Below are 9,358 nucleotides of genomic sequence, written 5' to 3'. Positions count from 1 at the left end.
TGGACAGGTCGCCAGTCTGTCGTGAGCTTTGCTAATTATTTATAATTTGGTGATTGGGGGTTTTACTTATCAGTGAGGACAAATGGAGCTGATTGATGGTTTTATGTGAATGTGCTATGAAACATGATCAGAGATATATTCTTAAAAAAATGTGGATGTTTGCTATACTTTTTCTCTATAATCAATTTATTATGATTTGCTTGATAAATCAGCACTAATTGGGTTTGGGATTTGCTTCCTATGCAGACACATTATGCTGCAATTATATCTTTATTATTTCAATGTGATAATTGTCTCCATGTGGTGGTAATAAACAAATCTAAACAATGTACATTAAAGACAATGTAACTGCTTCAGTAAATAATAAAGCCAGAGAAATGCTGAAACGTGCAATGTTTTATTGACTCACTGTAAAAGAAAGACCAGGCGGGTTTAAGGACTTGGCAACAACTTTTAAACACCATGGTTACGTATAACAGAGAAAAAGATGAAAACAGTTTAAAAATAATCATAATTACATGAACTGTGTAAAGGTGATGTCGAAAATCTTTGAAAACTAATTCCGAAGAACGATCACTTATCATGAAGCCTATAATAAATAAAAATGTTGGTAGATGAACTGGAAATATATTTGTATTAATTGGTACCTCTGCTCCTAATTTAACACCGTCTTAATATATTCCATTATTGGTCCACTAATATTACAATCGACATACAAAAAAAGTCTTTTTAAAGTGCAATACATGGGTCCTGGAATGATAGAGCTTCTAAAAATAGTTTTTTTTTAAATTGCTAAAACATTTGCATATTATATAAAATCTTTTAAAATAGGCGTTAAGACATTTGCTTTGAAATCTTACGTTGGGGACAAAGGCTTGCAGCAGAACACTGTTCAGGAAAAAACTGAATGTTCCATAAATAAAATAAACTACAGTGAAGGATTTTTGCTTTGGAACGATAAGCTGAGGAATAAAAGCTCTAGTTTTTTAGTAAAGCGTGTGACTCCTGCAACGCCTAAAGGGATCGATACATGTGGAAAGCTTTTCTAAAAATGCCAATCTGGATTAAAAACAGGCATAAGAAGGACAGTATTTTATAAGTGCTTTCTATCAGCTCAGTTGCGTTTCTCTATAAACAAAACACTGGAATCTGGAATGGAATCAGAATCAGAAGGCGGAGGTAGACGTTTAGCTGTTCCCGAAGACGGTGTTGAGCTGCTGGGTGACCCGGATGAAGGTCGTCCTGCGGCTCAGCTCCTTCAGCTTAGCTGCTCCAACGTAGGTGCAGGTGGAGCGGACGCCTCCCAGGACGTCTCGTATCGTCTCGTCCACCGGCCCTTTGTAGGGAACTTCCACCGTCTTCCCCTCTGACGCTCTGCAGGCGTAAAAACAAAAACAAAAAAAGAAAAAACACAAAGCATGAATCCGTCACTGCGAAAAACACAATCAGATTCAAAAACAACAAAGCTGCTGTTTTTTTTTTTTTTACAGAGTCTCACCTGTAATCAGCTACGCCTCCTGCGTGCCTCTTCATCGCCGTGTCGGAGCTCATCCCATAAAACAGCTTGTACTTCTTGCCGCTTTTCTCGATGATCTCGCCGCCGCTCTCGGAGTGACCAGCCAGCATCCCGCCCAGCATCACAAAGTCGGCTCCGGCGCCTGAAGAGAACCGCAGGAAACAGTGAGATGATTTCAAATTGACGGGAATCGCTTTGTGTTGAGTCTTCACTCATTTTAAAAGCAGCTGAAGACATTAATACCGTAGTTGTAATAAAAATCCAGTTAATGGATGTTTATCAGTCTCCCAAAGGAGAAATTAAAGTTAGACAAAGAGTAGACATGACAATGCCATCATTATTGAAACCAGTTTTTCCTTCAGAGCTGTATAAATAATAGACTTGTTTTCAGGCATCAGCACTATTTAAACACCTTTTTGCATCTTTCAACGTCTTTCAATTTTTATGCTCTGAGATATAGAGGTGCTCTATAAACAAAATTTACTGAATTTCTATTTACTACTTTCATTTTAAAAGAATGAAACTTACCAAAAGCCTTGGACACATCTCCTGGGCAGGTACATCCTCCATCCTGCAGGACAGATTGGCAACAACATGCGTCATCTAACTTTAACTCAAAATGCCTTGAGATCAATTTCTAACAGAGCTTAGAAAGATGCTTAGAGATAAACAACTGATAGTCATGTTTATATTTATTTTTGCCTTTATGACAGAGCATATACAATTTTAGCTTAGTTTTAAGAGGAAAACCTGTTTTGCATTTTCTTGATTTGTTCCCAGATTTAAGTCTGAACTTTAGCTAGGCCGCTCTGAAACCAAAGAAAAGCAACCCAGCTTTGTTTCGTGCAAGGCCAACCTTTTGTAAATGAAACCAAAAAGTTCAGCGTGATTTTCATGAGACCACGAAACATTTTCCCACAAGGTTTAGGGAGATTTCAGCCGCTTCTGGAAAGTTTTCATTGGAACAAAAGGCTTCTGTCTTGCATTCCTCTTGGCAAACTAATTGAACAGAATATTTCAGATAAAAGTTTCAAAATAACTTCTTATGATCCCATTTTTTTTTACAATACAAAAAACCCCCAGTCATTTTAACAGAGGTGAAGACACTTGTTAGGCAGTATGAAGAACTAATTAAAGGACATAGCATGCTTTTTTTTTCTGGCAAAGAAATCCTAATAGTGTTGATTCATTGTGTTGAGAAGTTTTGATTTGGTGACCGTTTGTTCCAGGAGACTCACAGATATAATGTGGCCACCCAGGCCGTGGGCTGCATCTGCACATTCAATCACAGCGCTGAGCTGCGGGTAGCCGACGCCCGTCTTCTTACGGGTGGTACACACGGAGCCTGAGGGAGAAGACACAGAGAGCCTGAAACGTCTGCAAAAGGCATAAATTTAGATGATGTGTTAAAGCCAGAGGAGAGATTAAGGAAGTTCCTGATCTGTGACAAAAGCAAACATAACACTCTGGAAATGTTTAACTCAGCCTGGAAACGCTGAAAATCAGGAGGATGATCACCTGGTCCGATGCCTACTTTAATGATGTCGGCTCCAGCAAGAATCAGCTCTTCCACCATTTCTCCCGTCACTACGTTCCCTGCCTGAACAAAAAATAACAAAAAAAAAAAAAAAGGCTTTATTTTCTGCCAAAACGTTGGACCATTTTACAGTCCAACGTACTTTGGTTTTAAGCTCTTTCCTGGACGTTTACTGACCATTATGGTGTGTGAGGGAAACTTCTCCCGGACGTCTTTGACGAAGTGAACGAAGTGTTCGGAGTAGCCGTTGGCCACGTCTACACAGATGTACTTGAGCTGCGGCACGGCCTCCACGATGGCCGAGATCTTCTCAAAGTCTCCTTCTCCGGTCCCTGTGCTGACGGCAACACTCTAGGGACAAAAAAAACAACAACAAAGCATCCAATCTGAGACATTAGTAAAAATACACACTTAGGATTTGACGTTGGGTTTTAGTGCAGAACTTGAATACCTCCAGGCACTTAGGGTGCTTCGCAGCAAACTCTGACCAATCATCTATAGAGTAATGTTTGTGGATTGCAGTGAAGAGAGTGAACTAGGGGACACAGATATAGATGAAAATAGTCAATTAAGAAAAAAATACAACATTTAATTCACGTCTATTTATTTAAAGGGGGGAAAGGACATCCCAGAAGCTTATTTCTATTATCCATTATTCAAAGTGGAAAGTACAACCAATTATTTCTACACAGCTTCGATACATTTTTCTTAACTACCTGATTTTATACCAGTAAATAACACAGAAGAAGGTAAATATGACGCGGTGTTCAAACATTAATGAACCTCGTGCAGAGCCTGGGCCATCTCGAAGGTCCCCACGGTGTCCATGTTGGCGGCGATGATGGGAATCCCTCTGTAGCTGCCCTTGGAGTTCCTGAACGTGAAGCTCCTCAACAGGTCCACCTAGAGAGGAGAACACAACAAAACTTTAGCCACACACTCCACAAATCTGATCCTTTTTCACTGAAGAGAAGGGAGATTGGTAAAAAAGAAAATTGTCAAATGAATCCCCCTGTGCAGTTTACTACAAACCCGTAGATGAAGGCGTTTTGGTCAGATGAGACTAGTGTTGAACTTGTATAGGCAAAAAAATCTATCTGTGGTGGAAAAATAATAGTGAACATCACTCAGAATAATATGTAAAAACGTGGTGGTGGTGGCAGCGGCATCATGCTGTGGGGAAGTTTGTCTTTTGCAGGAACATGCACGCTGTTCAAAGTTGACGGCTTTCATTGAGGGGTGTCAGAGTGCAAATAGATACAAACACACACAACGTGTTGCTTTGTTTCGGTCTGTGTCACAGAGTCCACAGCTGGACTTGACCCACCTCACTCCTGGACTTGAGCGTGCTCCGTTTGGGCCGGAGGAGAACATCCTTGAAGTCCAGCTTGATGTCATTCTCAATGCGAGGCATGGTGGAGAAACGGGATGTAGGCTAACGATTAATGACAGGAGACTCTGAAAGAGACAGAGATCAGCTATCAAGACGGAGCCGCGTTTTTTTTTTTTTTTTTATTGCCTTCTCTCTCATTTCCTACCCATCTTCTCCCTCATTCAACTTTAGATATTGACAGTAAGGTCGGAAAAGCCGATTTAAGTTTTAAGGACTCTAAAAATATGAGATAAACATGTTTTCATTATGGAAAAAAAGAGAGAGAGCTTTGTAACATGTATCTAAAGCATGCTAGCTGATTCCACATGTCAGAGCGTGCAGACAGGGCAACCTCTTGTCAAAATTCAAGGTTACATCAGTGCGCACCCGCACAACTCCCGCTACTTTATTAGGACAAACAGCAGTTGCATAAGAACAGGGTGGATATGACACAACAAAATGCGACACATTTAGCAGAAGAAAGCGTTTACCGTTAGAAAAGTCAGACAAGGAGGTTATAAAAATCGTCTGCACCGCCTCCCCACTTCCTCTCGCCGCTGTCAGGGAGGTTTTACAGCGGCGGACACCGGCTGCTCTGCCGCGCTGTAGTTTTTAGACGTCGTGCTCTCGAAGGCCACAGCCGGGTAAGAACTACAAACGCGACAGTCGCTTTACTTTACGTCCCGCTGCACTGATGTCGTAAATGCATCTTAAGGCAGTTAGATAACAAATCTAATTTTTGCTTTTCTTTGTAGGGTACTTACGTGACTGCGAGCGACATGTATGTAGATAGCTTTGCAGCTGTGTAGATGTATTTATTATAAAACAAATAAAACGAATAGTAAGTGAAGCGGAACAGTGTTGCTCTCCTAAGCGGTGGCGGGGGATTTAATAAAAAAAAACACAGGAAACAACCACTGGATTTCTAGAACAATTATTCTCCGACATAGAAGCTGAAAAATCATTTTTTATTTACAGCCACAGCAGGTTAAACAATAAATCCTGTTAGCAGACTGCTCGTTAAATTATTACACCTGTGTATATTTATTCCAAAAATCATCCAACAAAGATGTTGATAAAAGTGAAGGTAAGTAACATGAAACAATGACTTTTATGTGTGGCTAATTGTTATCGTATTTAATCATAATCTGCTTATCTCTAACTCTAAAGTGTTTTTATCACAGACTCTCACTGGCAAGGAGATAGAGATTGACATAGAGCCCACAGATAAGGTATATAATGGCATTTTACATCTTCATTTGGACTTTGAACAGACCTAAATCGACTGATTTTTTAAATGTGTTTCCAAGCACTCATCTCTGTTTGACTGCAATATATCCCAATGCAGGTGGAGCGAATTAAAGAAAGGGTGGAGGAGAAAGAGGGGATCCCTCCCCAACAGCAGAGGTTGATCTACAGTGGAAAACAGATGTAAGATTGTTTTTTTCTCTCAGTGAGCAGTAATTTTAGTAAATTGCTGCCATATATTTACAAACTCAACAATTTCATTTAAAGAGTTTTATTTATCTGTTTAGTTGATAGTGAGATGTTTTTTTTGTGTGTGTTTAAATCATGTAATTGTCAATAGCAAAATAATTTAGCATAATTGTGCGCCCAGAAATGAGACACACATTATATTAGCAGCACCAAATAATTATGTTATTAATTCAAGTATTAACAATTAGATTTGAATGCCTCCTTCATTTAATTAATTACATTTTAATTTTAATTAATTAAATTAAATTTTAATAATTATAAAGTTTTGGAGGAGCTACAAGAAGAGCTACAAACAAAGCCCCTTTGAGAACATCTCCCCCTTTAAGCGAAGGGCAGAATTGGATAAAAACACGATAATCAGAATAAGAGGGTAGATTTTGCGACAGTGTATTATAAGCCTGGTGGGCCACCAGGCTTAGCATTTGCTTATTTAAGTTTTTTTTTATGTTTGCATTTTTTCAAAGACTTTATAGCTGGTGTTCAGCTGTTAATCTTCCAATAACACATAATTATCAAGTGATAGTTTCAAATTTCCTGTCGGCTTTCAACATTTTTTTTTTACTCAAAAACCCGACGGGCGGCTGGATGAATGACTGCCGAGCGCCACAATCAAGTTTTCTGGGGGAAACCTTGTGGGAGAAAGAATATTGGAGCGTTTTGCTCTCAAAACGAAAACATCAAACAAAGTTTGCTGGATTCCTCCACAGAGTCTGAACACATTAATTTGAAATATTTTAAATCTATCGCCACTAGTTTAATAAAAAGTATTTCTACTGTCTGGATTTCTTATATATGCTGTTTTTTTTTTTTTTTTTTTTTTAATTTTATTTTCAGAAACGCCGAAAAAACGGCCGCAGACTACAAGATCCAGGGCGGCTCCGTCCTTCACCTGGTGCTCGCCCTCAGAGGAGGCCGCCCGCTCCGCTCCATGTTTTAACCTCCGGCTCAACAACAAGCTCAAACTGACACGACGCCTTCAAGAACCACAGCGCTACTGGAAGCGGTTGCACAATCACCTAGTGACACTGAAGGCACCACGGAGTCACCGGCCGAGTCGTCGAACCAGTTTCTGCTTTCCGTCTCCGACTCCCTCACAGCCTTTCGTGTGTTTTGTTGCCAAAGCCGTGTGCGCAGATGATCAATTCTTTAGCTTTGGATTAACACTTGACTGATTAGCTATTAAGGACAAAAACCACTATTCAATCGTCTTTCTGTCACTCTGTGCGAGTAATGTTTGTAATGGAGCAGAGGATGTTTGCTGCGCCTGAAATAAATGAGACAACTGTAATTTAAAGCCAGAGAAGGGATGTCAATCCTTGTAGAGTTAGATTGTCACAAAGTATCGCACGGGGTTTGATCGAGCTCTTAGGAAGCACTGATGTAGCAGAGTAAGTGTGAGAAGACTATAGCTTTAATAACAGGACTAACCCTAGACTACACAGGGACCATTTTTGGGTTTTGGTTTGGCTTTTTTTTTTTTTTTTGTCTTTAAGTGCTTAACGAATGAAATGCCAGGCAGGCCGTTTCCACTTTCAGACAATCTTAATGCTTGCTTTGTCTTGTTCTGTTTCAGAACAAAAAAAATACTCAGCAAAAACACACATTTTTCTCTCTATAACGGAGAAAAGAGCAAGTAAAGAACATTACCATGATGGTCAAGAGTCGGCGCGACCATCATGAACCTCATGGCTTTTTTTTTTTTTCCCCACCTGCGTGCTCATGGATAATTTGAACTTGCTCCGACTCATGAAGTATGTTTACTTTTCTTATCGCTGTGTCGGCACCTGTAATACCGTCCGCTTGTGTTCAGTGTCCTTTCAAACGTATCACTTTGTGAAATAAAACAGATTGTGTGAAGGCCTTGTGTTTTACTGTCCTGTGTTAAAAACAGAGGATTTACAGAGAAAACAACGGATGATCTGAATCAGCCAGGTCCAGTCAGACGGAGCGGAGATGTGAGAAGCTGTTGAGCCATTTTCTGTCAGGTGTAATACGCTGTATTGCTTAAAGTACGGGGTAATAGCCTTCACAAGTAATTTAAGGTCACATTTTGTTCTTAATCTGTAGAGTTTAGTATGATGTTGGGATCACGTTTCACAGCTATAACAACTTCAGTTTAGTTCGTTTTGGTACTTTTAACCTTTCCATACATGTCAAAAAAAGCAAACAAAACAGCAAAGAAAATAAACAAGATTGGTACAGTAATAGATGAAAATGAAATTACTGTCGGTAGCAAGAACACCGAACGTAGACTGAAAAAAGCAGAACAGCAGAATGTTTCCTGTATATTTTTCTAAAACACATTTCTGAGGAATCCCAGCTGAGTCTGTTGTTCTGAGAAGGTTTTCCATGAGGTTTAAGAGTGTCTTTATGGGAATGTTTGACCAGAAGTGCATCCATCCCTGAGGTCACACTCTGATGTTGGCTCACTGTGTCCGCTTTAATTTGTGACCTGTACTGATGTGAAAGCCTCAAACTAGAACTTGGAAATCGGCCACCTCATGCAGACCTCTCTCTCTCTCTCTCGATCGAACACTAAAGACATCAAAACCTGGAGCCGCTTGTGTACATTTTTTATTCTTGTCAAACATTGACCACTGTTATGTACATTTTACATTTTAAGACGGAATATTTGAGAGACATTTTTCAGCATGGTAGCCAGACTGCAAATGACAAGAGACATCAGAAGTTATAGAACTTTGTATACGGAGCGACAACATTGCAGTCACAGTGCTATGTAGTATGCACTTGAAACAACAGATCGGCAACTATCGGACCACGCTGACACTTCGCGTCTCTTTTAAGTTCCAAAGAAACGAAGGTTGCAGCTCATCAGGGAGCAACGATCGACATTACTCAGAGGTGAGCAGAAACGAGGTTTTGTCTTTGTGTTGCAGCTTGCGCCGTTTAGATTGTCTCGACAAGTAAAGTTGCAGCATTTGAGGTTTTGAGCAAGGAATGTTTTCAGGCCTCATGTCTGCATGAGCAAACGTGTGGAGTCAAATCTGTTAACAAAACACAACAAGACTTAAAACATAAAGAGAATGCTCTCCCCCACCTCCATTGTTTCATGCCCGACTTTTTAGGTATTCAGCCTACACTGCAAAAAATAAAAATTACTTTAAAAAAAAAAGCTCATATATTGTGCTGAAATGTTACTCGTAAATTAGTTTTGTCTTATTCCAAATGTACCAAGATATTTGCTCTAGAAACTGGACCAAAAATGCCTGGTAATATTTTCTGTTTTTGCAGTGCATGTGAAGGAAATGTGTTTATGAATGAAATTAAATTATGAGATTTGAAAATAGGTACGACTCTTTTTGTCTCCATCAGTCTACAGATTAATTTAGATTAATAAACTGATATGCAGCCGTTAAAATAGGCGTATAAATTAACAAAGAAGCAAAGCGACAGGTTTGAACCAAATAAGGTTGCC

General features: G+C 39.6%; 2 protein-coding genes across 2 annotated transcripts; one reads left to right on the top strand and one right to left on the bottom strand.

The window, feature by feature from the left end:
* Positions 1–380: 380 nt before the first annotated feature.
* On the bottom strand, positions 381–5,016 carry gmpr2 (guanosine monophosphate reductase 2). Its single transcript, XM_015027969.1, has 10 exons — positions 4,917–5,016; positions 4,381–4,511; positions 3,837–3,956; positions 3,505–3,588; positions 3,231–3,404; positions 3,035–3,116; positions 2,755–2,861; positions 2,045–2,087; positions 1,499–1,658; positions 381–1,374 (listed from the first exon to the last, which is right to left on the bottom strand). Exons 2-10 carry the CDS (start codon positions 4,465–4,467, stop codon positions 1,188–1,190), a joined length of 1,044 nt encoding a protein of 347 aa, XP_014883455.1. The 5' UTR covers positions 4,468–4,511; positions 4,917–5,016; the 3' UTR covers positions 381–1,187.
* Positions 5,017–5,320: 304 nt separating this feature from the next.
* On the top strand, positions 5,321–7,782 carry nedd8 (NEDD8 ubiquitin like modifier). Its single transcript, XM_015027971.1, has 4 exons — positions 5,321–5,512; positions 5,610–5,657; positions 5,774–5,856; positions 6,757–7,782. Exons 1-4 carry the CDS (start codon positions 5,495–5,497, stop codon positions 6,857–6,859), a joined length of 252 nt encoding a protein of 83 aa, XP_014883457.1. The 5' UTR covers positions 5,321–5,494; the 3' UTR covers positions 6,860–7,782.
* Positions 7,783–9,358: the final 1,576 nt, after the last annotated feature.

The sequence above is a fragment of the Poecilia latipinna genome, unplaced genomic scaffold (assembly GCF_001443285.1).
Source record: "Poecilia latipinna isolate Pla-1442-1.1 unplaced genomic scaffold, P_latipinna-1.0 Scaffold111, whole genome shotgun sequence".
Lineage (NCBI taxonomy): Eukaryota > Metazoa > Chordata > Actinopteri > Cyprinodontiformes > Poeciliidae > Poecilia > Poecilia latipinna.
Note: the sequence above shows the minus strand (reverse complement) of the source record. Positions and strands in the feature narration are given on the sequence as shown.